Source organism: Kryptolebias marmoratus, linkage group LG6, assembly GCF_001649575.2.
Source record: "Kryptolebias marmoratus isolate JLee-2015 linkage group LG6, ASM164957v2, whole genome shotgun sequence".
In the NCBI taxonomy this organism is placed as follows: domain Eukaryota; kingdom Metazoa; phylum Chordata; class Actinopteri; order Cyprinodontiformes; family Rivulidae; genus Kryptolebias; species Kryptolebias marmoratus.
The window spans coordinates 16848216-16875356 of record NC_051435.1 but is presented as its reverse complement, the minus strand read 5'-3'; the positions used below and the strand labels follow the sequence as shown (position 1 = coordinate 16875356).

The 27141-nt window shown below is 43.2% G+C and overlaps 1 protein-coding gene and 1 long non-coding RNA gene across 13 annotated transcripts in view; one reads left to right on the top strand and one right to left on the bottom strand.

Annotated features, from left to right (window-relative positions):
- The window catches only part of mycbp2 (MYC binding protein 2), a 58129-nt gene that overhangs the window by 16875 nt on the left and 14113 nt on the right, over positions 1 to 27141 (bottom strand). For 2 of the 11 annotated variants that reach the window (XM_037975957.1, XM_017410224.3), the window contains exons 6-53: positions 26193 to 26435; positions 26025 to 26096; positions 25689 to 25785; positions 25518 to 25591; positions 23720 to 23858; positions 23464 to 23540; positions 22080 to 22284; positions 21802 to 21966; positions 21473 to 21631; positions 21153 to 21357; positions 20839 to 20984; positions 19365 to 19475; positions 18948 to 19052; positions 16754 to 16873; positions 16508 to 16589; positions 16164 to 16281; positions 15706 to 16064; positions 15411 to 15583; positions 14890 to 15015; positions 14518 to 14645; positions 14198 to 14289; positions 13924 to 14058; positions 13736 to 13819; positions 13545 to 13641; positions 13272 to 13464; positions 12772 to 13046; positions 12413 to 12634; positions 12054 to 12245; positions 10573 to 10779; positions 10350 to 10487; positions 9996 to 10174; positions 9757 to 9899; positions 9561 to 9661; positions 9248 to 9466; positions 8937 to 9159; positions 8594 to 8712; positions 8236 to 8323; positions 8081 to 8130; positions 7810 to 7982; positions 7461 to 7605; positions 7129 to 7335; positions 6878 to 6933; positions 6687 to 6802; positions 6502 to 6599; positions 5408 to 5524; positions 3638 to 3778; positions 1088 to 1312; positions 36 to 168 (exon numbers count right to left, since the gene is read on the bottom strand). In XM_037975957.1, coding sequence (XP_037831885.1) covers positions 36 to 168; positions 1088 to 1312; positions 3638 to 3778; positions 5408 to 5524; positions 6502 to 6599; positions 6687 to 6802; positions 6878 to 6933; positions 7129 to 7335; positions 7461 to 7605; positions 7810 to 7982; positions 8081 to 8130; positions 8236 to 8323; positions 8594 to 8712; positions 8937 to 9159; positions 9248 to 9466; positions 9561 to 9661; positions 9757 to 9899; positions 9996 to 10174; positions 10350 to 10487; positions 10573 to 10779; positions 12054 to 12245; positions 12413 to 12634; positions 12772 to 13046; positions 13272 to 13464; positions 13545 to 13641; positions 13736 to 13819; positions 13924 to 14058; positions 14198 to 14289; positions 14518 to 14645; positions 14890 to 15015; positions 15411 to 15583; positions 15706 to 16064; positions 16164 to 16281; positions 16508 to 16589; positions 16754 to 16873; positions 18948 to 19052; positions 19365 to 19475; positions 20839 to 20984; positions 21153 to 21357; positions 21473 to 21631; positions 21802 to 21966; positions 22080 to 22284; positions 23464 to 23540; positions 23720 to 23858; positions 25518 to 25591; positions 25689 to 25785; positions 26025 to 26096; positions 26193 to 26435 — 7072 coding nt within the window. The remainder of the gene's footprint in view (positions 1 to 35; positions 169 to 1087; positions 1313 to 3637; positions 3779 to 5407; positions 5525 to 6501; positions 6600 to 6686; positions 6803 to 6877; positions 6934 to 7128; positions 7336 to 7460; positions 7606 to 7809; positions 7983 to 8080; positions 8131 to 8235; positions 8324 to 8593; positions 8713 to 8936; positions 9160 to 9247; positions 9467 to 9560; positions 9662 to 9756; positions 9900 to 9995; positions 10175 to 10349; positions 10488 to 10572; positions 10780 to 12053; positions 12246 to 12412; positions 12635 to 12771; positions 13047 to 13271; positions 13465 to 13544; positions 13642 to 13735; positions 13820 to 13923; positions 14059 to 14197; positions 14290 to 14517; positions 14646 to 14889; positions 15016 to 15410; positions 15584 to 15705; positions 16065 to 16163; positions 16282 to 16507; positions 16590 to 16753; positions 16874 to 18947; positions 19053 to 19364; positions 19476 to 20838; positions 20985 to 21152; positions 21358 to 21472; positions 21632 to 21801; positions 21967 to 22079; positions 22285 to 23463; positions 23541 to 23719; positions 23859 to 25517; positions 25592 to 25688; positions 25786 to 26024; positions 26097 to 26192; positions 26436 to 27141) is intronic. The other 9 variants (XM_037975961.1, XM_037975958.1, XM_037975959.1 and 6 more) reach the window with 9 other exon arrangements.
- LOC119617088 overlaps positions 24753 to 27141 on the top strand; it is a 5257-nt gene continuing 2868 nt past the window's right edge. For both annotated transcript variants that reach the window (XR_005233269.1, XR_005233268.1), the window contains exon 1: positions 24753 to 24903. This is a non-coding gene — a long non-coding RNA (uncharacterized LOC119617088). The remainder of the gene's footprint in view (positions 24904 to 27141) is intronic.

Genomic DNA, 27141 nt, shown 5'->3' with positions numbered 1-27141 from the left:
GCCGCTGCTAGATGGTGAGATCGTGGCTGACTTACCCTCATCGTGGCGAAGGTACTGGTTCCCACCACGGTCTCGAGCCAAAGACCAAGCTTCTCCTTCGTCACTCTCACAGTACTCTACGACACTGTTCTTATCCAGCTGTACCCAAGTTCCCTCTGAGTTGACCACCTGGTTCACAAACAGCGCTGTTTATCCATACTCTTACAGCACACTGTCCAAATCACACCCGGTCATTTCCATATCCGCCCGTTCAACATTCAGGTTGTCACGGCACGTACAAAACCCCAAGACCTGCTACGGAAGATCAGTGACATCAAGCATTCAACTCATCTGAACACACAACATTTTAACAGCAGCTGATCACATGAAAGTGATTTCATCAGCAGACACTGCTGGACAGAACTGTAGCTTAAGTAAAAGTTAAAAACTTACTCTAAGAAAGGGGTGTTTTATTGAAAGGTAAATGCATGAAGTTGTGTTTTCTCAACTCCCTGTATTTCTTTCATTGTGGAAAAACAGACACAGATGGAAGTATTAGTAAGTGCAGGTCGCACGTCCCAGATTCACACAGGGGCATTTTACTGCAGGCTCAGGGATCGAATGAACAGCATGACACACCACAGCAGCCAATGACAGCTCAAAACCAAAAGAGAGGAGGCTCCACGTCAACAGAGCAAAAAGTAAAATAAAATAAAGCTAACTGAGATGTTCAAAGTATACTGACAGACAGAGCTGGTACAAGTGCAAGAAAGAGAGAGTCAAGGCACAGAAAGGCTTGGGCACTTCGTATTCAGAGCCTCGAGGCAGCTGAACGTGACACCATGAAACTGCAACAAAGTTTTACACAAAGTGGGAACAGTAAATTGCACAAAAGTGGTGCAGCCACAAGTTTCCAAGACCTTAAAACAGTGGAAAGGCAGAGAACACAACCCACGCCCAGAAGCAGCGGATGCGGACTTAGAAAGTGAAATAAGAGTTAAAGGCCAAAATCACTCGAATTCACGTACAATTTGTTATGCGATCTAAACAGACTGAATTAATTAGCTCCAGCCACAAAAACATTGCATTATTTGGGGGAAGTGCGTACCTCGCCTATGGCCTTGACCTTGTTGCCAAGTACTAACATTCCAATGGGGATACCCCTAAGGTTTGGGCAGCTTCTGATGTTGTGACCAGAGGGGCCGGACTTCACTACCTTATAAAGGCCCGGGCCGCCGGCCTGCCCAGCCCTGTTCTGCGCCCCAATGGGAGCCTCATGGGAAGGGCAGCTGCTCACCTCCTTTACATTCTCCTCCGACTGGCCCCTGACCTCCTGTAAGAGTCAAAGGCACAAATTAGACTCAGAGTACAACAACAAAACAAAGTCCAAACATCTTAAAAAGATTGCAAAAGAGCTGGCACAACTAAGGATTAAACTAAACTAAAACACTGTGTCAGCTAAGTCCTGTCCAGGGAGGCTAACATTAGCCGTTTAGTGAGTAGCTGCTGCAAAAAATAAAAAATAAATAAAAATCTGTGTTCTTTAAAGCAATAGCTCAAATCCTTTGAAGCGAGACTCTGTTATGAATGATTAATATCTTCTACCAGATTGTGACAGGACCGACAGCCTAACGGCTCGTCCAAGTGAGGCTTGTTACTCAGATCCCAAAACTTTCAGAGCAGTTCCCCCAAACACTAATTTATAAACCTTTACATCGTCGCTGATGTTTTATTACACTGTTATTTACAGTTTGAAACTGACAGCAATGTAAAAGTTTATGCAACAGTGTTAGAAAATAATCTAAGATATTTATTTAAAGATATTTATTGCTCATAACTTTTACACAGAACCCCACTTCAAGAGATCTGAACAATCCTTGTTAAGGTCTACAAGCAATAGTTTGCAGCTGTAGAGAAGAGTTTGGTAAGAAATATAATGTCTCACTTATCTGTGGACAAAATATCAGCCTACAGCTGTGCAGCCAGTAATCTAGGTTTGCTTTTAAGCCTCAACAACAATAAAAATATGCTGAAACCATTTTTTTTTCTGTTTTTAAAAAGCATATATTCTGTGGACACAATGTGAAACAAAATTAACAATGCATTTGACAAAAAAAAAAAGATTAAGATATTCAACAAATGACAATGGGTCTTTTCGTATTAAGCGGGTTGCACGATTTGTTTTACACCACATAAAGAGAGGCATGCTATCTGGCTTATAGAGATACAGGACTAAATACCTCATGCAACAGACTGGACATCAGTATCTGAAACCCATGCAACAAAACAAGCCTCAGGAGTGAGTATATACAATCCTGAATGGGATCATTGCAGAGGCAGCACTGACTGATGGACTATATCAATGTTCAGACAACCATGCAACTGTAGTTTGACTTTTTATGACTGAAATTAACATTCTGGGGAAAAAAAACAACAAAGTCACAGAGAGTTTCAAGGCGACAGACAGATGTGGGGCAGTCAAACTATTTATCCCTCGTTCAACCAACTCACCTGTGGTGGGAATATAGTTAAGGGGGTCCATGACAAAAAGGCGATATCCCTGACTCCTTGGCTAGCGTTAAAGACATTCTGAGCAAATCGTGAGAGAGTCATGAAACAACAGACGAAGAGAGGAAGAGGAGAAAGTGGTAAAAGGGGGGTGGGGGGGCGACAGGTGCATGGACTGTATTTTTTTGGAAGAAAAAAAAAAAATTAGGTTTGACTTTTCTGGATTTTGAGGAGAGGAGAGTAGCTGAGGAAATAAAGAAAAGGGCAGTGGTGTCAGATCGGCTGGTTGGTTGTGGAGCTCTGATTCAAACAATGGCTGCGGATCTTGGTGAACAAAGAAGTTCACTCCAAAACACATTGAAGTCCTTTTTTTTTTTAAAGCCCCCCAAACCCATAACCAAAAAAAACAACCGATTGTAGAAATAAATACAAAACTTCCAAAAAAATGTTTCACTTGGATGAGGTGGTGTGTCATGCTGTTCAGACATAAACCTCTGAGCACCTAAAAGCATCCCAATGCAGAGCTGGAATTGTAGAGCTACGATATTTGACCAAATCTTTTCTTTTTGGATCACAGATTGCTTCATGACAAAATAAAAAAAAACATCCATTTTCTAAAAAGAATGCAACATTCACTTTCTAATTTGTTCCTAATTTGGTCATGGCTGCATGTTTACCCCAGGATGTTCTTGTTTCTTTGTTCGACCTCATCAGTCAATCCCTGCATTGGGGTTCACTTTAATGAACCAAACTACCCATATACTACCTCTCTACATGAGTGTGCAGCTACACATAAGATGGGACGAGCTACAGCTGACTTTTCGCCTTCAGAAATGAGTTAATGCATGCACACTTTCAGCAGCTGTTCCCTTGCACGGTGTGTTAGTAAAAGTCTCGTACTCAGCGCTGCTCTAATAAGAGATTTCATGCAAGAGAACACCCCAACATTAAACATTCTGATCAGATGATTTTGTTTTTTTTACCATGCTGCAAGGACGTTTGTGGAGTGGGTGCCAGACACAGAGTTAAGTGCTTAAAAACCCAGAGAAATTGCACAACACAGATGAGCTCTTTCCCCAAATACACGGCGAAGGAGCCTGTTATTATCGGACCGCGTCGTGCTGCTCAGCGGGGGTCGCCTTCTACTTACGTCTGCGGGGACCAGTAGGTTCCTGCCCAGGTGCTGATTAAAAGAGAGGCACCAGGCTTCTGTGTAACCATTCATGTTGGGAACATACTTCTTTACTGTTTCATCATTGAGCCTGAGCCATACACCATCATCATTGTGGATCTAAGGGAAAACGAGCAACAGAGTAGAGCTCAGCCAAGCCGGCGTGTTACTGAGGAAACAAAAGGAGAGCACCCTCGTACACAACAAATGACATCTCTGAGGCTGCAGGAAAGCTGTGGCAATAATAATAATAATAATAATAATAATAATAATAATAGGTAAAGTAATAGCAGGATGCAAATGAGATTCAAATGTGTACTTATGGTCACTTGAGCAGTGCATATATTGTGTACACTTGCAAATTTTTAACGTGACTTCCTTGTTACAATTCATCCAACTTGAATTTAAATGCATCACTTCCTCTGAATTTGTTTGTATGGAAGCTTTTCCTGCAGGCTCAGATTGGCTTGCAAAAGGGTATGAAGCACTATAAAAGTGAGAGATGAAAAAAAAATTATAGTGGTAGTAATTATTACAAATCATCACATGAAACTTAAAAAAAATGACTGTAAGATTTGAATCTGTACCAGTGGTTCCCAACCTAAATGTCCTCACACCTCTGCCCAGGGATGAGATGTCCAAATGTTTGTAGCAGCTGGTTATAGACTTTTTTTTATATGTGTTGGAGTTGAAGACTCCAGCATGCAATCTCATTCTGTAGTGTTTGGTTCATCCTTTGGCAATCCAAAACTTTTTGCTCCAGAATTTCCCCCTCCCCCTTTCTGAATCAGCTTGATGACAGGTGAGCTCCTCACACCTGAGGTGTAAGAGCCGTTTATGTTTATAATCTGGTTTCACCACAGTTGGCGGCGCGAGGTGCACCAGACGAAATATAGGAACAGCCATAGGTGATGTGAGACATCCCATGTTTTTACTGCTTGCTACATCACAGCTGTTTGCTTTATTCTTTACAATAGTTATCCGTAACATTTTCAGATCAGCGCTGCCACCACTACACCTAGCATAAAGTATAAAAATCATGTTTCCAAAGCATTGAATACATAGGATTAGCACCCAAACACTAAGATCATCTCTGGAATCATTTGAAGTGTGTCAAACTCAGTTCACCTTCCTCACCCAGCTTAGTGACTAAATGACCTGTGATTCATCTTAAAGCACTGTAAATATCTGAAAATTCGGCATCCACTTCCTCCCAACATTGCGTAAAGATGCTCGCCAAAAATCCACTGGACTTTCCCCCAGTCTGGCTTGTAGCTCCAGTTTCACATTTTTTCTAACTCTGTTCTTCAGTTTGTACATAAAAGTGTGAGTCGGGTCATTGGGGGATCCCCACAATGCAGGGTCCTTTAATCAAAAAGTCCATCAGTCGAAGTTGCAAACAACGTGTTAAATTTAATCATTTTTAACTATTTTCATTCACAATCACACGTAAAAGGTAACTGTGTGTAACAGCAGTGGTTGATGCAATTATACTTCTACCCAGTCATTTATGAATCATTTTAGTGGTATTATTTTGCACATGGGCAAAAAAATGTTTTTTAAAAACCCCACCTGAGCTCTCAGGTGCCCGCCCCCCCAGGTTGGGAACCACTGATCGAGACAATATTTCTAACATTTCTCAATTTGACTTTACAGCTCTAAAGAAAAAGAAACACAAAAATGAAATAAAAGCGGATAAGAGCGCTTCAGATTGTATATTTATAGTCTGCCAGGTCTTCGGTCAATTACCTCTTCAGTGAAAGTGATGGTGCCATTGACATGCACTATGCCTATCTGTTCACTCTGCAAGGAGGGGTGACTACGCACACGTAGGCCTGCGCTGTCCTTGGACACAAATTTGCGGACCTGATAGAAGCAGAAAGGGAGACAGAGACCATGAGGGGTAAGAGCAAAGAATAGAATGGAATAAAAGTGCTTCTGGAAGAAAGGGAAGACAAAGCAGGACACTCGGATGGTGGGCGCATGCGTTCTCCCATACAGAGCCTGCTGCCAGGTAAACAAACAGTCACGGCAGAGGATGAAGGAACTGGAAGAGCTTTATTTTCAGTAGCACGTTGGACCGACTTTCTTCTATTCTTGCCTTTTTTTGTCCACTTGTAGACTGAAGCGTGAGAAGTCATGGAACACGAGATCCAAAGCAGAATGAAAAAAGGTTGATCGACTACATACATTGTTGCTTGTTTCCCCATTATGGATTACATAATCAGTGAAAGATGTTTCAGAAAATGATGATGAACCCAAATTGCCCGACACTAAGATTTATTCTGTTACAACTCCTTTTAAAGCATGCTAACTATTAGTCACCGCTCCATTATTGTAAAGCTTGTATTCATGGCCTCATCTTCTTATGAGAAACATACTAGCGTCATGAAAATAAGATCCAATGAAGTGTCTTTAACCCGTCGTGTAATGTAGCTAAAGTCGAGGTCATACCGTCACCTCACTGAGGAAATTGTTTTCCCGTTTAAGCTGGTCCTCTGACACTGGATGGTCACTTTATTTGTTTGTGCGCTGAAAAACACTGTGACCATTTTCTAAAAGTATTGCTTTCTGTTCTTTTGTGAGTCTTCTCACTCTCAAGAATTGCCACCTCATAAAGTATGCACCAAAAAAACTGCATTTTTTTGCCACAACTGGAACATATTAAGCAACGTCTCAACAGACGACTCCTTCCTATCAAATGGGGATTTTATCCTTAGCTTTACTTCCTCTTTCTTGTTCTAAACAGACGACTTATAATTAGGTTTTATATCTGTGGCTTCTGTAATAACACAATGACAAAAAAAAGAAAGAAAAACGCTGCCTGGAGGTCCATAACTCACCTTGCTAGGCTGAGGTTCTGTCTTTGGTTTGACCATCTGAGTTCCAGGCGGTATCATGCCTTTTGGAGGGTCTTTGACTTCTACCTCCAAACCAGCATCTTAAAGACAGAAGATTCAAACTCTGCTTGTAAAGACTCCTCAAGTTATGGCAAATGCACGTCGTGTGGTAGGCTGAGAAAGCGTACCTATTTCAATACCATCGATGGTCACATGGATTGTATACAGGCCGACCGCTCCTGGAGTCCAGTTGGCGCTGTACGTTCCATCCGTGTTGGCACGGATGAGCATATTTTCACTGGGTCTGTAGGGAGAAGAATCGATAAGCCAGCTGCGTCTCAGTGGAAAATATGATGGGTTTCCTCATGAACCTGCTCACCTCTTTGGGGTGGGGGAAGCAAAGCGCAGCTCTTCAAACGAGTAGCTTTCATACGCCTGAAAAAGGCACCAGATGTTAGCATGTAGAAGTAAAAAAAACACCTTTTATAAGAGCCTGGTGCAGTCTCACAACTAGCATTAAATATTCACAATTTTTCCTCAATAGCAATTATTTACAACATCCCAAAACTATTTAATCAAACCAACAAAGTGAGAGAAACAGCGAGTGAGTGCCAAATACACACGGCTGACCTTCATCATGGTGATGGCAATGTATCGTGCTTCTTTCACTATCACAGGTTCGTACGTGGCCTCCAGCTTTGGAACTGGCAGCCCTCCGAAGGTTAGGTCAGGGCCCGAAGAAGAAGGAGACGAGCTTCCGGGCAGCCTCTGCAGCTTCTTCATGTTATCTGGATGAACAGACTTCTTCTGGGAAACAGGCACCGCCTTCACCTCCACCTAAAGAGGAAACATAATAGAAACATACAGCAGTCCGAAAGACCAGAGGAACTACTTAAATCCGATTGAAACGGCAGATAAAAGGACTCTTTCAAGCAGCGAAACAAGAAAGTGATAATCCTTGCCTTCATGTTAGGAACGTGCACCACATCCCCGTACTGGTCTTTAGTCTGAACGGCCACGGTGGTTGGCCATCCGCAGCGGATGTCGTCTTTGTTCAGGATCAGAGACGTCTTTTGAGGATCTGCGTAGGAGTCGGGCTGCAGCCATCTGGATGGAACAAACAAAGAGAGAGAACAAAAAAAATGTAGAGTCAATGTTTGATCAGTAGTAGTGATGTTATGGAATTATACACCAACAGATTCAAGCCTTCACATAATTTCCACATTTTATTTTGTTCTAATGAGTACATTTGGGAAAAGTGAAGGGTTGTTAAAAGATTATTAATGTCTGACTCAAAGCACAGTAAGATACCTGGCCAGACGCCCTCCACTTGAGTTCGGTACACAGGTGATGAAGTCCTCGAGAAAAGAGTGCTCATTGGTTTGAAGGTGCAGGGGCAGATTCCCCTCCAGGGCCTCCAGGATGGTGGGAGAGTGAGACAGAGCCAGACCCTTCCCCAGGATCCCAGAGTGGGCTTTACACACCTGAGTGACAGATTAAGAAACAATAAAAGGCTAAAGAGTTGTACTAGTTTTCTCATGAACACATAGATAAATCAGAATTCATTTAACAGACAACACACCTGAAGAGAGGCTTCCTCAAGAATCTCAAGATCTTCCTCCAATTCATTGCCTAAAAAAGGCCCCAAAAAATACTTTATTACTTTTCCCTCAGGACTGTAAAGACCAATGTGTTAAAGGAGCCACAACAAACTTTGTATTTCTGCGTTTTCCATACCTATAGGCAGGGCCAGATCTTTCTTCATCAGAGCTGCAGCGCACACACTGCCAAGGAACGCCAGCTCTTTCTCTAACTGGATGATACCCTGAAATGTCAGAAGCACTTAATAAGAAAGTTAATTTCTACTTTTAACATTACAGCCAAAAGGAAAAAACAATCTCCAGTTTCGCCTGTTTGCTACACGGTCTGAACTCCGTGAGGGGATAGATGAATTAGAGATGCTTCCAAATGAAATAATCAAAATGGACTAATAACCTCATGAAATGGTAAATAAAATATACAACTATACATTTTCTTAAAAACAATATCAGCTCTAGAAGACTTTTAACAGTCTAACTCTGTAAAATTTCCATACCTCATCAGGACCAGGGTTAAATTCATATCCGATAGCCACACACTTGAAGCCGTAGAAGCAAGCTTTTTCATCTTTCACATAATCTGAGGCTGTTTCCAGTGAGAAGAGAACTTCATTTCCTGTAAGAAAAAGGAGTTCAATAACTAAAAGTGAACAAATAAATGGCTGATTGTTATGAAGTTGTATTTAGTTTACTTATAAGGAGAAATGCAGAACATATAAAGTGATAACAACTGAGATTGATACCCTACAGTCTGCTACTGTTTCATCTATAACACTGAAGTATAGTTGAAGCTTTAAGTCTGATAACAGTCAAACCCTCTCGTTTTTTGTTTTTTTTTACCTGGAAGCACAAGAATGGTGGTCGGCCAGCCTGTGGAGCCGGAGAACTTTTTGAGCTCGGTCCAGGTGTTGATGGTGTCGTGGATCAGAGGTTTGCCTCCTAAGTTGGACAGGTGGAGCGTGCGGCTCGGGATGAGCAGACGGAGGACATCCTCTGGCTGAGCAGTGCCACACTGCGGATCAAACTCTATGGTGGTCCAGCGAACGCAGTCTGGAAATGATACCTGAGAGATGGTGAGACAGAATGAGCTCCTTTACAACATGAAGCATTTTAAGTTTCTCAAACAGCTGGTATACGAGCAGGAACGGTACCCTATATTGTGTGACACCAGCTTGTTTGTAAGGATGGTCACTCTCGATCACAGAGTAGTGGTTGGAGGTGGTGCAAGCTGACAGGCCCTGCTCAGGCTGGTTGCCGGTGGTGCTGTCTGTTGACTGGTTGGGATTGAAGGTGGGCGGGGCGTATTTTTGGTTGAGAGCAGAGACAGCAGGTAGTAACTCTTGAACGAGTCCGAAGACCTCAACAGCAGCCTTGAAGAAAAAAAAAAAAGGAGGTGTTACACCACAGGCATAGTCATATTGGTGAATGATAAAAATTATTTGCCTTCCTCATTTTAAGTTTTACCTTCGGCACAGATGCAGCAACAGGGCCGATGTAAGCCAGAATAAGGGGCAGGAGCATGGAGAAGAGGCTGGAGGAACTTAACAACTCTGGAATATCATCTGCTGGAAAGACAGACGGAACTTTAATTTCAAGGATCCATTTAAGCAGAAGTATTTCTCCTAAAAAAGCTTTTACAGACCAAGTCCGCTGTGCTTACCATCAACTGCGAAAGCTCTGTGAAGGAGGTCCTTCGCAGCTCGGACCACAGCACTAACCACAGACAGAGCTCTGCTGCAGTTTTTGTCCTCCTCGTTGGCTTTACTCAGCAGCTGAGACTGCAGGTCCCCGTCATATTCACTCCTTCAGCAGAGAGAAAAACTTGGATCAGATTCTTTTAAAGTAATGTATATATATATATATGTGCAACATATGAGAAAGGTTTGGCTCTGTGTTTACCTGTAGTAGAGAATCTGTGGGATCTGACCTCTGGTCTGGTTGGTTCCATTGCTACTCAAGCTGCAAGTGCTGAAGGTGAACGAGACACCATCGGAGCACTGCACCGTGGTCATACCCCCATCTCCGTTCGCCGTCCTGCTGCCGTAGTTTCGTAACCGGACTGCATACTTTACTCCTTCCTGTAACAGATTGAGACATGGACAGATTAAATTATTAGATTATCAAAACTGCCCGCACTGTCAGAAGATTCAGAAGGTGTTAACATTTTAACCCTTTATTATCCTGCTGTAAGTTAAACAGGTACTGATTCTGACAGAAAGCTATAAACATGTGTTTTTGGGAATGCTTTAATACCTTGAGTGGCACAGCCTTATCCAGGCGAATCTCTGCGATATCACTGGGGGAATCATCCGTGCTGTAGGTGCCTTTCACCAGCTCCAGAGACGTCCACCTGTGGGAATGCGCCGAGTCCCCTGGGTGTTCCGTCTGCGCCTAAAAGAAGACAGAACAGCAGTTGTGTGACAAGAAACAAAACAATGGAAATGAAGAGATCATTTGGGCTGAAATGATTACTTACGTCATCAGCAAGCACCTCGAGTTCATACTCGTGGATGCCGCCTCCCCCGTAGACGCAGACGCCGACCAGAACCACGCCTGGCTTGTCCATGGTCAGACAGATGGCATCTGGGGAGCCGTTGCCTGTGTTCCAGCTGCGCCCCTGGCTTGTTTTGGTGAAGCGGTTGGGAGATGCTTTCACGGAGTGGAGCGAGTTCAGCCCGTCAACCTAATAAACAAGCACAAACTTAAAAAATGTAGCCAAAGACAAACACTTTAATAAACACATTTATTAAAACTATTCAGAAAAAAAATGGGTCCGTTTTTACTGTAAATGACCAAAGCAGTGCATCTTATCTACATGAGAAATCCAGAAAAGAATAAATATTTTCAAAGATAAAGCGAAATGCCTGAGATAATGATCTCTTGTGCATGGCATGCACAGGAGAAAGTAAACAGTGACTATTATTATGATCCTCATGACTGCAAAGAGCCAGACGCAGCTGCAGAGGGACCTGATCAGGTACTCAGGGGAGGAAGACTTGTTTCCCTGACAACAGACTGGGGAGGAAAAACTGTGGTGTGGAGGGCTGCTGTCAGGTGACATTACCATGGCAACAGGAGTCCTGACTGCAGCGCATGGGTGTAGCGGACGATGATAATGACAGGACGCGTTCGTTTGTGAGAGATAGAGAGGGCGAAAGACAGCTGCCACTCCCACATAATGACTCGGCAGACCGTCAGAACGCAACAAAAACTCCCCCTCCCCCTAAAACTTGTTACTGTTTTTTTTTTTTTTCAGCAGCAGCCCAGACACCGTGTCTGTCACTGTCACAAAGAAACTGAGCAACAATTTAAGTGAAAGGGCAAAGCATAAACAGGGAAAAAAAACAATGAACAATCTGATCTGATAACTCTAAAGCCATGCTGGTATGATTCAAATGAGTCGGCAGGAAATAGTGCAATCCAATAAATAAATAAATAAAAACAACAGCAATTTAATAGGGATAGACAAATCTGAGTAAAATGAAAAAGCTTAAAACGGAAACAACGCAAGCTGACTAAATCTCTCTGACACTAAAGGTGATGCGTTGCCATCTTCTGATAATACAGATCTTGTAAATTCCCTGACGCAACGTAGAAATTATATTAATGTATGGATTTTTACACAACTTCTTACAGCTAAATAAACAAAACAGAAATAGTCCCTTTGGGTTTAAAGACTCCGAGACAGAGAGCTGCAGCTTGCTCTTATCAGTTTTATCTCTGGAGTGCAAAAATGAAGCGCAAAACCTTGGTGTAATAAGAAACAGCGATCTGAAGTCCAAAGTCATATAAATCATATTACCAAGTCGGCCGTAGATCGTTTGAGAAAGAATTGAAAGATAAAAAGTTTCTTTCAAAATCTGGCTTTGAAAAACTAACTTTTGTTGAGAGAAGTCCCTACTGTAAATACTTTTAAGTAGTTGAAAGCCTTTGTCTGTGTCGTGTGAGGGACGTTACCTCGGAGCCCATGGCCGATGCAGTGAGCTCTGAGACGATCGAAGCCAGCAGCCCGCACGTATTGGAGACCAGGTGAGGAGAGAACAGCTCCACTTCCTTCCTCAAGCTCTTCCGCACCGGAAGCACCACAATCACCAGCATCTTCTCCAGTACCTCCCGGAAACTGGTCATGCCCATCAGGTTCTCCTCCGTCTACAGCAGTAAGACAAACAACTCTACATCACTTTTCCCCCCTTTAGATTTCTAAAATTTTTACATCAGATGGTAATGGCCAATAAAAAGCTCACCAATCAAACGATTCCTGGGGTGACTGAGTCTAAAGGCATTATTAGGTGAATATTGTTAGTGTGCAAACTCACATGGCTGAGTTTCTCCATATGGGCCACAAGCAGGGGGAAGCGATGAGCCAGGGCAGAGTCGTTCTCTGTGCTGACTTGTTTGACCAGTGAACGCAGCAGCACCTCTCCATCATATGCAATTGGCAGGATGGATGTCAGCTTCACCGAGGTGTTACACAGAGCTGACATTACAGCTGCCAGCAGGCGGCTGCTGGATGTGCGAAAATTGGCTTCGGCAATGTCCTGAGTTACGGGAAGAGAAAGAATTTTTTTTGTTTTTTCCTAGGACCCCAACACTTTTTGTCTGATCAAAAAAATTGCTCAAAAGCAACAATTCTGAAATGCCGAGGACAATCATTTGCTGTAGGAAATCCCCCTACCTGGTCGAGGCAGTTGAGCAGATCGCAGAGACAAGCCCACTGTAGAGCTGGAGTTGGGTAGAAGGAGTGAAAGCAGGCGGTGAAGGTGTTGTGGCACTCCTGCAGCACGGCTTCCAGCAAGGTCAGCGGCTGAGACAAGTAGCCCTGAGGGTCGTTATCCAGTTTAGTCAGGCAGTTGTCCATGCCTTCTGACAGGATCTTCTTCAGTAGGCTGCGTGTCTTTCCCACACACTCTGCCAGCTTGCTCGACTCCTCCACCACAGCTTTAGTGCTAGCTAGAGATCAAACAGAGAGAGAAATAAAACTGAGGTATGATCAGAAGACAAAGACTGTGATGGAATGTCATTTTTCTGCTAAACACAATTTGAAGATTTCTTAAATGCACACAAAAAAAACTACATCAATATCTGAAACACAACTCCTTAAAATTTGGTTTCTTTGCTGCAAAGAACCATAGCACAGTCAACACTAGGGGGCTTTTAAATGTTTTGTGTTCGTACCAGCGATGGGGAAGATTTCACAGATGTAGACCCTGAGCAGGCGGAGGCAGCATGTGCCAACGAAGCGCAGTCTCTCCAGGTCCAGCAGCGTGGCCGTGTACTGGAAACCCTTCAGGCCTCGGAGCTCCTCCACACCCAAAACCAGCGTGGTCCAGCTCCAGTGAAGGATGCTCAGCAGAGACTCAAAGCACTCCTGCGAGCACAGTTACAGTAAAAACGGACCTGCCACGGCGGTGTAATGGCCAATTATAAAAAAACACTGACAGTACTCACCACTGAAACCGAACGAGCGAAGGAGCGCTTCAGGATGTGGACCGGTTCACTGCTCTGCTGTTTTCCTTTCGATGCATTGCCGTCATTTGAAGGAAGCCTAATGTAAAAAATATATATATATTTACCTGATAACCCTGTAAGCACAATATAGCTTGGATCGCTTTAGAGCAAATGGAGAGAACTTGACGTGCCTGTAGAGTAGTTGAGGTATCTGACCAGCGTTAACATCTGTACCGTTGTTTGACTTCTTAGAGCTTTTGAACTGAAAGACCACACTAAAAACAGAAAAAGCAAATGTCAAACACTAAATATTTATATATACACACATGTATGTATATATATGCAACAATTTGTTATTCGGATAGAAAATGAGATTTACCCATCATCGGTTGTGATGGTCGCCTGTCCATGGGAACCGCAGTCACTGCTGGGACCAGACACTCGGGCCCACGCCACGTACCACCAGCCGAGCTGCAGCAGCACCGGCTCATCAAACATCATGGCATACTTCTCCCTGAAAACAAACAGGACCATCAATCACATGGAGGTCATATTGGTATGGATTTCTTTTTTGTTTTGTTTTTTGCTAAAATGGCAGCAAACTGACAAAAATGTGTATTTTTTGGTGCAAAAGAGTAATGTTTCTGCCATACCTGGCTGCGCAGTCGTAGGCCAGGACATCAGTCTCAGCGAGCAGATCACCGTCCGTCTCGTGGTCGCCTCCGTCGGGCCCCAGCTCAAAAAGCTGCACAACATTCATTCCAGACGTACAAAAACAGCTACAATCAAAACTATTCAAGCAAAGAAGAGTAAAGATGTATCTGCGGAGAACCTTTCAAGCAACACGTGTTGAAGAAATAAAATATAAATTCTTGTGCAAAGAAAGTAAACCTTACAGTTTTATGGTATTTAATGAGAAAAGAGAATGAGCGATGTGGTGTCTTTGTTGAAAATCTGTTCAAGGATTTGTCACCTTGATCTTGGCGGTGTACTCCCCTCGTCCACCGAACAGGCCCAACCCACCCAGTAAGATGTCTGCATCGGCACAGAAGCGGATGGCCTCCACAGAGTGGGCCGAGTAGCCCCAACCGCCACCATGACCTATAAACACATGAAATCAGCAGAATATGAAGGCAACAAAGAAATATCATTATTCATCTATTATGATGCTTATATTAGGCTGTTCATTAAGCAAAAATAAGCTTGTGTGAATTAAATTATGCACATAAAGACTGATTGTTTTACTTAACAGATTAAACAAGCTTAATATAATTTTGTTATTTAGACATAATAGCCACATATATCTTCCACTCCTTTAAAGCGTGCATGAAGTCCAAAGTCTTACTCTCAAAGCGGTTGACAACACTGTAGTCCTCCTTCGAGTAGACCTTCATCACTGCCTGGGTTTCTTCTTCTGCACTTGTTACACCCATTTTTAGCTCCTGCATGGCTGCTAATGTATCCAGGCAACCTAAAAGGAAAGCCCATGGGGTCTACGTCATTAAAAAAATGCTATTACGTTATTCACATAATATTTAGGTAGTTGGGATCAAATGAATTTCCTCCACAGCTCATAAATCCCAAGTTCTTAAACTAAAGTAAGAAGGATATTCAGACAAAAGGTTAGACGAGTAATAAAACTCAATCATCTGGATTAAAACACTCAGTTTCTTACTTGCAGTGTAAGAAATCTACAAAGCTCAAATTTAACTAATTCTACAATTCTGCAAACTGAAATGGTGAATTGCTCCTGATCCAATCATTACTGGAAAATCCTACAAACTACACTAACAAACCTAAATAATATTCATAACTTAATCTACTGGATGAGGCACATAGACCCTCTGATGGTGTATGAGGCATTACCGAGGATGTGCAGGGCTCCATGGGAGCGAGTGGTGGTTGCTTGTGATCCTGAGGGCAGTGCGAGTTCTGGGCTGAGGATGCTGCATCGGGCCTGTAGATCTGTAGCAGACGGCACCCTGGCATCAGCTATCACTGCATTGTAGCACCACATCTCTCTAGAGGCTGGCAGGAACCTAAAAGCAGGTAGAAATTTGAAAGAAACTGTGATATTTCTTCAAGGAGATAAATGTATTTAATATTTATTTAGATGTTCTGGGAAAAAAAAAGGCATTTCCTCCACAGTCTTGTCATTTACCTCCATATGACATCGTAAACAGGGTCCAGACAAAGGCCAAACCCCTGCAGGTCTTCCTGCTCAGAGTCATTGAAGGTTCTGCAGCTTCCGTCCATTTTGTTGATGAGCAGGCATTTAAACGGAGGGGGTTCAGACACAGAGGAGGGCACAAGCCCGATGATGTGCTTGCTGGCAAAGATCTCCGAAGTGGCAAGGACATGGGAGTTAATGAGAGCCTCATCGATCCGCAGGAACGTCTGGTCTCCGTTGGCACCGATCCACGTAGCCTTCCGTCCGTATTTGGCACCAATGTTGGGCATAGGCGACGGCTTGGCATTCCAGTAGGGCATGTCCAAGATGGGCCTTCCCAGCTGTCCTTTCTGGAAGGTAAGCGGGCAACAATTAGGGTTAACAATAAAAAGAACTGCGCACTCACTGAAAAGGCAATTGCTGGTATTTACAGTGAAATATTTTCTCACCGAGAAGCTGCCGAATGTGAAGACCTGTCCGTCCATGAGGAGAACCGCGGTGTGGTTACTGCCCGCTGTAACCTGGACGCTTGGACCCGGAAGAGCCTGCACCAGAGTCGGAGAGCCCCTGGAAGATCGAACCGTTAATTTAAGACAGGTGTGTGTGGGTTATCCATCTTTAAGTCTGACAGAACCCTTTACATTTAAATCTGTCTGTTTTCTTCCACAGTTTCCTCTGTGAAAAAGTTAATGATGTTCTATTTGATTTTCCAAAACTTTTTACATTTTATGAACTATAAAATCAATTTTACTTGAAAATGTAAAACAATGAGTTCCGAAAACAGATGGAGTACCTGGAGTTGACATCTCCATGTCCAAGCTGTCCATGCTGGCCGTAACCGAACGTGTAGACGTCTCCGTTCTCCATCAACACCACTGAGAAGCAACACCACCATGACTGACACTTCCTGTGTATGCACTTTTAAACAGTCCCCTCTCATTTTATTTTTACCTACTTCCAACTTGCTGCCAAACTTCACAGATAAAAGCTAAATATTCAGGTGAACGGGCAGCAGCCGCCACGAGGGAGAAGAACCTACCCGAGTGGTGAAAACCGCAGCTGACTTGAACGGCTCGCAGCTCGCAGTCGAATCTCACAGCCCCCGGAGGATAGGTGGTGATTTTGCTGGCATCCTTCTCTCCGCGCTCGCTGCTGCCATCTACGAGGCAAGGGATAAGTTCAGTACGGTTTGAGTGCCGAAGGCGCAGAGAAAGAAGCGTTTCGGGCGGCTTCAGACAACCGAGGTGGGTGTCCCTGCACAGGCCTGAGAAACACAGCGCTGGAGGGAAAGTGAGGACTCGACAGGAAACAAGGAGAAACAGGAAAACATGCTGGAACGGAAAGGAGGGATTAACACCTCTGCAGCAGAAAGGTTTTTGTTTGTGCTTTGCAAAGACATTTTTTTTCCAAACATTCACTTTTGCTTAATGATAAATCAGAAGTCTGGTTTATACTAACTTGTAAAATAGAGCACAATAGAGACTTTTAAGGACCCAAATTCAGCTTTTTAAAATTCCTAACATTACAAATAAATGAAAGAAATTGCAAGCAACCAAAAATATATATATATATATCAACTTTTGGCAAAGCCCTGTTCGCTGCATTCAGGTGTAGGACGTGAAACCAGCCACAGTTCACTCCACCCTGTCACCCCGCTCTCTTTGGTGGGGTGTGCGTCTTTGATCACTGACCTCAGAAGGAAGGAGTCGAGCAGCGGGTGGAGATGGATGGGGAGGCTAAAATTGGTCTAAAAATCGAGTCCTGACTGGGTCTGTAAAAATCACAACCCTCTGCAAATCCGACCAGAGCAGTGCCGGAACCAAGTCTCCAGGGTACATGATGGTTTTTTTAGGGTTGTTCCATCTTTTTGCATGTTTTTCAGCTTCTAGTCATGTCAGTCACCGATGCAAATGTAAATAGAAAATAGAAAAAGATGCTCAAAACAGTGCACCTATTGTGCAGCTTCAGTGCGCTGGATTGTTTGCAGCGACACATAAAAATAAGTCATTTATTCTTAATAGCCGTCATCAGAAAATACGAAGAATATGTAAGCTCAGTAGATACCCAACAGGGCTTCAAAGTCAAGAAAACTAAGGATCAAAAATCAGGTCCAAACAATAAATAATGCACCACTCAGCTACATCTGACCACCACCAGCTGCTGAGGGCATTCGGACAGTGAATGAGAGTTAAAATCATGTTACAAACATGCTTTTATAATATAATGACTTTGACATTTTCTGATAGGAGAATCATAATTCTTTCTGGTTAATATCATATCATTTTATCATAAGAAGCTGTTTGTATTTTATGATAACCCTGATCATTTTAGACAGGAAAGAAAAGGTGTTTATTAGAAATCATATGTTGTTTTCTCTTAAAAAAGATAATTTGGATTCATAGTTATGAGTTGAGGTTTTGCCTGAGTGGGCAGAAGCCTTGTAGAAACATGGCTGAGGCCTCTTTATAAGCCGACTTTAGCCAAACTCTAAAAAAGTGTGATCAAACGCTATAAAAGCTGATTTTATATCTTTACGCTTTCGTACAAGGGTTTAGTCTGTCACTGTATTCTCAACCGGATAAGCTCCGTGTTTGTTTATGTAAAATTATAGGACGTGCGTTGGTTGTCTCAGTCTACCTGATCAAATGAGAAGCGTCATTCCACCTGTGTCATTTTAAAACAACAATAAGACAGCTAAAATATTTCACTTCCTTTTGTGGTTTTGATAAAGTTCCCCATTTATAATTTTATTTTTTTTAAATTAGCAATTCCACCTCTTGAGCCAGTTGAAAAACTTCTCAATTATCAATGCTTTCTCTCCCAGATGTCCCTATTTTTGCCTGGCTGTGAAGCTGCAGCTGCATCTATAAAGCAACAAACAAGCTGCTACCGGAGTGGTGATCCAGTTAGCCCCTGGTCATTGATTTCTACTCATGTCTGCAAATAACAGAGGTCAGAGCAAGCACCCTGCCCTTCAAATTAAAGCTCCCTAAACCAGGAGAGGAGCTAGCAAAACAAACCCAATGTTTAAGATTTATTTTTATGTGAAGGTGAATAGTTGTTTCTACTTGATCTAATAACTGTACAGTCATTCGCTTGTTACCATGAGACCTGGTGAAGACATAAAAGTCCTTCTGTCACAGAGTGAGAGAGGAGGTGGACGGGACAGCCAGATTAGGAGATGGGTCAAAGGGGCGTCTCTGCACCCACTGAATTAGTGAAGACCATAGTACCTTTGTGCTTGTCCCGTTTAAGCCTTAGTGCCTGAAGGGGTCTTATTCTGGCTAGGGCCTGCTCACGCTGGTTCATAAAAATGGGACCAGGAAAAACAAGGGGGCCTGGGGGAGAAAAAAACTTTCACATGCATGCACAATGCTCACAAATGGGAAAGAATACATGATAATACTACATCACAACAATATATACATACACACACTGGAGACAAGCAACAGGGAGGTCACAAGACACAAGCTCACACCTGAATGTAAACTGAAACTAAAAAAGGGAGGAACATATTGTTTGTAATTTCACTCTTTTTGTTACATCTGTCACAATTGAGACTACGTCAAGGAGCTCGCCGAACATATTCTAACTCTAGATAAAAGAAAAGTTCTCCCCAAAACATATTCTCTCTAGCTTTTGGCCCATACCTCTGCCCTCCTCCAACCTATGGCGACGGTTGATTCTCTGCCGCTTCTCCTCCTGACGGATCTGAATGTGCTCCTCGATGTTCACGCCTGGAGGGGGAGGGACAGGCACAGCTGAAAACATAAAAAGGCCGCAGGTACAGGCCGCCCAAACAGGATGAAGGAGGGAGGGGAGGGAGGATGAAGCAGAGCAGAGCAGAACAGAACAAGACAAATGTCAATGAGTGGCGGAGCGGCGTGATGGAGGAGCGACGGCTCTGTGCAGAAAAAGTCTCGTAACGGTGACTAAACGGCGCCAGGAGCGTGAGGCGCGGCGTGCGAGCAAACGCAGCAAGGCGGCGTGATGCGTGTGGCGTTAGCAGTGTGCCGGCGTAGCTCGGACAGATGCGCTGCTTGTGCTTTATTTCAACCAGTTGTGGGAAATCCAACAAACACGTGTAGATTCGATTTTACACATGCAAGGGATTTGTAAGAAATTTAAGTGATTCACAAAAACTGGGTGTGGGGATTAAAGAGCAGAGCAAAAAGGACGGAAAATAAAAGCCTGTGTTCGAGGAAGGCGCAGGAGCCGCCACGAATAAATGCATCGAGAGTTTCACCTTCATTCCTGGGATGAAGATTCATTTAAGTATTCAAAGTGATTCGCTGGTGTTTTTAAATGAAAGCGTATGTATGATAATAAGAACGACAACCTCTAATTTAAGACCGTTTGGAGCCCTGTGCCGTTAAACACGGCTGTCCACTTTGTTTTCCCCCCGATGGAATGTTGCATAAATCACGCAGAATAACACAACAACCACTTTTCTTATCAGAGAAGGACGTTTTGTTTATGCTGAAGATTTAGGATTGCAGAGGCTAATGAAACACTGTCTTCATGCACACTTTTTTTTTTTAAACAGCTATGGTTTCTCTTAGATTTTCCATTAGAATTAAAACTGAACGAGGTTAACATTGATGTAATTCCATAAACATCCACTGGCAGATCTTTCTAGGCATTTTCTTATTACTATTATTGTACAACAGAAAACTGGACTAAGTGCTTTTAGCTGCAGATGTGTGGTGCTGTGTGCTCACAGTGCAGCGCTGCTCCACCCAGATGAGACTCAACTATTCTGGAAAGGCAGCATCCACATAACAATGAAGTGAAGCGATAAATCTACGCATTCTCTGCTACACATGTGAGCTTAGTTTTACCAGACTGTTTTTACTACAAGTTACATTTCTATGCTTCTACCTAGAACAAGAACTTTCACACATGAACTGAAAATGAAAAATAAGTATCCATCCATTCTTACTGAAACATGCCACCTCTACGTCCCTACCTACAGCCGCTGCGTTTTGCTTGTTGTATTGCTACACAAGCATGAACCAAAATAGCATGTGTACTTTGAAATACCTGCATGTTACATACTGCATGTTGTTGTGGACACAGAATAACAACAAGGCTTAAAGTCAAAAGTTGTTAGTAGGCAAATACCTAGCAGCAGATCCAGTGGAATCATCTCCTTCACAGCGTCAAAGATACCTCTCTGCCTGGCCTCCTGGCCATCAAGCTCCCTGGCACAGGCTTTGCAACAACCACACGCCGAGCAGCCGGACTCTCCGGACCCACAACCACAGATACTGGGAGACAAAAGAATACACACACACAAGAAACAAAAGTAAGATGATCAATTATTTAAAGAATTCAACCCAAAAGTAGACATCTTCCCATCAGTGAAATGAGCTTTTTGTTTTATCACGTCATCTAATGAACACTAAAGACTTCCAGTTCCCGTTGTTGGCGCTTACCCTCCTGGTACTCTGTCGGGTCGTCCACTGCTGACACAGCTGGCACCGTAGCCGGTGCAGTCTCCACACACAGTGCAGACCATACACTGGTCCAGCTTCCACTTGTGCATGCCTGGCTGGCACATCATGCTCTTCTCCTCCTTCTCCTCCAGCTCATCCTCCAAGTCCTCATCCATGGCTGTGGCCATGTTTTCGACGCCAAACGCTGCAAAACATGTAAATAAAAACAAGAGAGCACTTAGACTGTGAACAGCATAATAATTGGGTATGCAAATAAGGATAAACAACAATATCGTGTTCCTTGGAGTGTTTGTGCTCACCTTTTCCTGCCTGGCTCATGGCTCCAGTGTCTCTGCCACACTGGCCCTTGTTGTTGACCCCAAATGTCCACACCTCCCCATTCTTGGTCAGGACACACGTGTGAGCCTTACCCATGGCAACCTGAGTGACAAAGTGACCTTTGAGGTCTGTTACCTGGCCTGTGGAGACACAGAATGTAGGTATAATTATTGTTTTTTTTTCCCCAAAGAGAAGCACATGTCAATTTTGTCTTCATAAAAATGGCTGTATATGATCAAAACATACTGAAATTAAAAAAAAAAAAAAAAGCTTTCTGGACCTGAAAGCTCAAACTGTCCTGTCAACTTACAGGTGCTGTCACTATAAATAGCGTCTTTGCCGAACATGTAGAGCTCTCCATCCTTGGTAACGATGCTGCTGCTGCCGTTGTTGCATGCTGTGTACACGGCTGTCTTCGTCTCTAATTTGATTATCTTCTTGGGCTTGTATGGTTTGGGCTGTCTGCGACTTTTAGCTGAAAAAAAAAAAAAAAAAAGATGTCCTCTTACAGATCAGCAACTGAGATTTGGTGAATTCAACATTTTAAAAAACGTCCAATAAGTAAGTGGGGGAAAAAAGATGTCGTACTGGACTCCCCGTCTTCTCCTTTGCTGGCAGAGCCGGTGAAGAAAACGCCTCCGTCCTCCGCTACGAGGAGGGCGTGAGAACCATCATGGCCGACTGAGAACTGACCAATCTTAGGAGACTTTGTGATGGGCAGTTCCACCCACTTTCCTGCCGACGGGCCACCCTGCTTTATTCCCAGGCTTTGGTATTTTCCTGTGTAGTAGATCTGACAAAAATAAAAAATAAAAATAAGAAAGCTGGTCAAACATATATAAACAGAATAATTAAAACAACAACATGCTGGTAAAATGCAAGTGAACTATTAAATATGCTTGCCACAGGACAAAATCAATTTATTTCCATGTTGTGGCAGAATTTTCACTGTTCTAAAAGTTAACTCTTGAAAAAGGGAACTTAATGTCAGTCTGAACAAAATCTTTGGTTTTCAGCCTTTAAACAGAAGAGCTTCTAAAAATACAAATACAAACTCTGCAGCACACAGCCCTGTTTGTTTGTTTGTTTGTTTACTTCCAATCAGGGATTTTTAAACAAAATTTCACATTCCCCCCCCCCAAAAAAAGGAAGAAAATAAGTCCTAACTATGACTTTTAATATTTGTCAGTAATATTACACAGCTGGTATTATGTCAAGTCCAAACGGTGAAACGGAGACACAACACAGCTCAGCTGCAACTCTTTTTTTTTTTTTTGCACATCCAGCCAGTCGGGGTTAGGGTAATCTGCAGAAAAGGTGAGCTCCTTTCCACAGACACAAAATGTGCAGCAGGCAACGACCCTGGGCTGCTATCTTTAAAAGAACGGCACCACACCTCCAGTGAATGCACAAACAACCACACCCTGAAACACACCCCGAACCATCGGCATAGTTAGCATTCACTTCTTGTACAGCCATTGTCCAAACTATGTCAAATATCCACTTCAACGGAGCAGCACAATAAAGCAGTGACTGTGTCTACTAAATAAATTACAAGGGTCAAGACCAGCTGGAGTTAAATACTTATTTAAGTTATGAGCTTCTTGATCTCAGTGTGCAGAGTGAGAGACAAGAAGACAGCTTGGAGAACAGCGTCTTAATCCTGTTTTATTTAGAGCCTATTTTATTAGGAACTTTAGATGTCTGAAAACCCTAAAAACAATCTGATTCCACCCTGGTTAGGAGCTTACTGATGTCACAAACTAAGCGCTTGGAGTGGTCACTGTAGATGGAAAAAAGGTGCAGAAAAACAATCTATATTAAGCCTTTTGCACTCTGACCTGTTTAATCTCTGCGGTGCCTAGTTAATCATTAACAAGATCAAAGCGCTTGTGCTTCGCTGTTCAGTTTATCCGTTTCAGCAGCACTAACTTTCATTGTAGGTAAATGTTTCAGAAAACCAACCACTCACCTTTCCTGAGGCGGTTTTCATCAGAGCAAACTCCCTGCCTGCTCCAATCAATGCTGCCTCTTCATCAAAGCCCGTGCCTGGAAAAACAAGACGCCGTTTAGAAGCAGAGGTTGGCGAGTACGCCGTTCTTGATCCTCGGGGTATTTTTAAAAAGGCGTTTTTCAACCTTTTACACACGTACGACACAAGGAACCTGCTGCGGATGCGCGGCACCGTACGACAGCCACTAATATTTACACATTTTGGCATCACTTACTGATAATGTGCAGATCCTTTTCAAGGTCAAAGAGAGAAATGCCACAGGCGTGCAGACATTTCCTCGCCAGCTTCAGCTGCAGTTCCTGCTGCAGGGCCGGGTCTGAACTCATGGTGTAGATCCGCACAACAAAACCGTCCTGGAAGGGCGCAGGCACAAAATTCGACATTTAGAATCAATTAAATACAGAATGCATCTGATTTAAAAAGAATACTTGTCTCTTCTTTATATATTAGCATAAGCCCTGACAGTATTTTTTTAAATATAACCAACTGCCTGCATTTATGATATAATGTGATGTATTTTATTGAGGAAATCTGCTGTGGAGTCAGTGACATTTTCACAAAACATCCATAGGTTCAAAAAGAATAAAATAAAATACAAGCATTGCCCACCGTCCTCCATGCCAAAGTTTTAAACAAAGCTCCTGTGCGATCTGTTACCATTCGGAGTACAGTACATGTTGGGATGCCTAAGTACTTCTACCACACTGAATTTTAGCTCAGTATCTGTAAAATTGGCTCGCTTATAGCAACGTTTGCTGAGGTCGGACATCCTGAATGGAGTCGACTCCACTAATTAATCAGTTGTAGATCTACATCTAGTATAGCTTTCTGAGCGTTTTGTTGAAGCCCGTTGTGTCTTAATATCCCAAAATCTATACACACATGTTGAATATTTTTGAGCCAACAGCATTTTGGCACAATGATTGCATAAAATGATACTACTGCTAAAAATGCAAGTGGGTCAGATTGCAGGGGTTACAGAGAAGAAAACAAAAAAATGGCATCAAGAAAAAACAACAACTGGGATTTCAAAAGAGAATGTAAAGTATGGGCAAATACACCCCCACAACCAGCGCTCCACCCCTTGATTAGCCAAGTAAAACTATAGATTTCACATAATCCCCTCCATTACTCCCATTATGCAGATAACTGCTCGTGAGATTGCGGTCTCTGGAGAATACCCACATGTGGTGACGCTGCCCTCGTCGCCACACCCACGCACACACACACACATAACACACACACGTATGAGCAGACACGGCTCCACCTCCCTCTGTGGCACAGCTGGTGACGAGAGGGGGGATCCGCGGCTTCAGAGAGACGCAGATGTGCTTCAGAGAGCAAGTTCAGAGGAGCAACTAACCTTCATTTCAGTAACAAAAAAGGTGGTTACAAGAGGTGAGTTTGCTCATTTGAAAACATGATTCATACCACGTTTACAAGTTAACGATCTCCTGAAAGCATTATAGATTTGCTGATTGTGAAAACGTCACACTCGCTGTTTAGACAAGACTGCCGGGCCACCATCTTGTGCTGATTTTTGTATTTTAACAACACGCACGCACGCAGATGCTTCCAGTCTTGAGCACGAAAACGGTTACAGGCCCCGATCAGTATTTGTAGAATGTGAGAAATGCGTCCCGGCTGACCCAGGAGGCGGTGGAGCACATAAACGCTGCGTGTCAGAAGCTTCGATAAACTGGAAAGAGCGAGCACCACAACACTTAGAAACAGCGTTGTGTAAGCGAGAGGAATTTGATTGCCAATAGTTTGCTATGATAGCTATGATAATGTTCAGGGTGGCTCAGTCCGGACCTTTAAACACGAGAGTCAGATGCCTAAAAATCGTCACAGGGAATTTAACCGCCTTAGGATTTTTAAGACCGGGAAAGCACATATTACAGCCAAGAAGCATTCACCTCATCTCATCAATTCATCTTATTAAGAGCCTAAAAATATAAAACTGTAACATTTTAATGCCAAGTCTTTCGCGGGAACAAATAAATACTTACGTCTTTGCAGGCTGCAATCTGGTTGATGTACTCTCCATCTGTAAAGACGATGTTCTGTCCGTCTGAATGTTGACCTGCAGAGAGAGACAAAGCCAATCTTGTGTTATTTTGCTTTACTCGACCTCCATTAGGTTTTTACTGATGAAGGAGGGTTTTTTTTTTTCTCAGTACCGGGCATGGTGACGCCGCCCTCTTGTTCCAGGGTCTCAGGGTTGATCTTGATGGCCGACATGCTGTGGTTGCTCGTGTCCCGGTACAGCAAGTACCCCTGAGGACACAACACAAACACAAAAAAAGGGACTGATAATGGCAGCTGACTCTTGCTAACATTACAGTAATAACAAGAGGCTAGATTTCTTTTCTTTCTTTTACTCCAAATTGTAGTTTTTATCATTCTACAGCTTTGAATCCTATATGTGACAAACAAAAGGCTTTAAAGGCAGTAAATGCTTTTAAAACCTTTTTTTTTAATTCAGCTTAAAGCCAGATGGGGACTACGCTACATACCTGTGCGAACCCTAGCCACGACCTTTTCTCCTTTCGATTCCTGATTCGAGATGTGGAGTTGTACACGTGGCCCTGCGAGGAATCGACGACACGTGAGCAAACGGCAAACCACTGGCGTCCAGAACAATAACTGGACGGAGCCTACGTGCAGCTCGGAGGTCAACGTACCCTGACGGTGCCACTGTATCCGGAGCCAACTTTGTAGAGCCCGTCCTTGCAGAGCAAATACAGGAAGGAGCCGTCCGTCTGCAGAAGGCAGCGCTCGTCTTCGTCGATGGTCACCTCTTTCAGGATCCATTTGTTCATCAGAGCGGCGCGTTTGATGCCATTTCCGAACCAGTCCTGGATTTGAATCTTGCCCACCAGGACGGCCTGTACACTCCTCTGTAGTGCGTTCAGTATAGTGGGGACCTGGTTCGAGTAAACGTGAGGAAGAGACATAAAGGGGTGCGTTTTGTCGAGCCACAATCGCGCAAAGCAACTTCCTGCTAAGCTGCCTTTGTTGCCGGTTCGACTCAGATTCTCACAGCAAATATCGAGGGAGTGCTGTGCATTTTTAATTCCGCCAACAGTGGCATCGTTTCTGCAACAGCAATTACACATACCACTGATCTCGCTACATTTTTTCACACGCATAAAAACAAAAACGCACAACATGAAAGACCACACCTCTCTCCACATCGGGCCTGCCACCGTGGTGATTCACAAACTGGTCAACAAGTAAAAAAATATAGAAACAGGATTAAAAAAAACACAGGCCTTTGTTTGTGAAGGCATAACATTTGAGCCTACTAAGCTTTTCTGCAGACAGTGATCAAACAGCCTTTCTGCTGATAAGTGCTTAATGTTTAGGAAATCAAACATTTTAGTAAGAATGGCTTTGATTCAAGGAAGGGTACGAGACAGGAAAGGAAAAGAAGAGACGGAGGAGAGAGACAGGAAGTAAACCAAAGATCAGCTAATTGACGGAGGAATTCAGTCAGCGTAACATAATCAAACAGGGAGATCAGAGAGGCTTGACATTTACAAAACTCAATTTAAGCTGCCCAGAAACTGCCCTGAGCCTCTCTGCACAGAGAAAATCCACAAAGGAAGCAAAGGTTACTTTATCCACGGC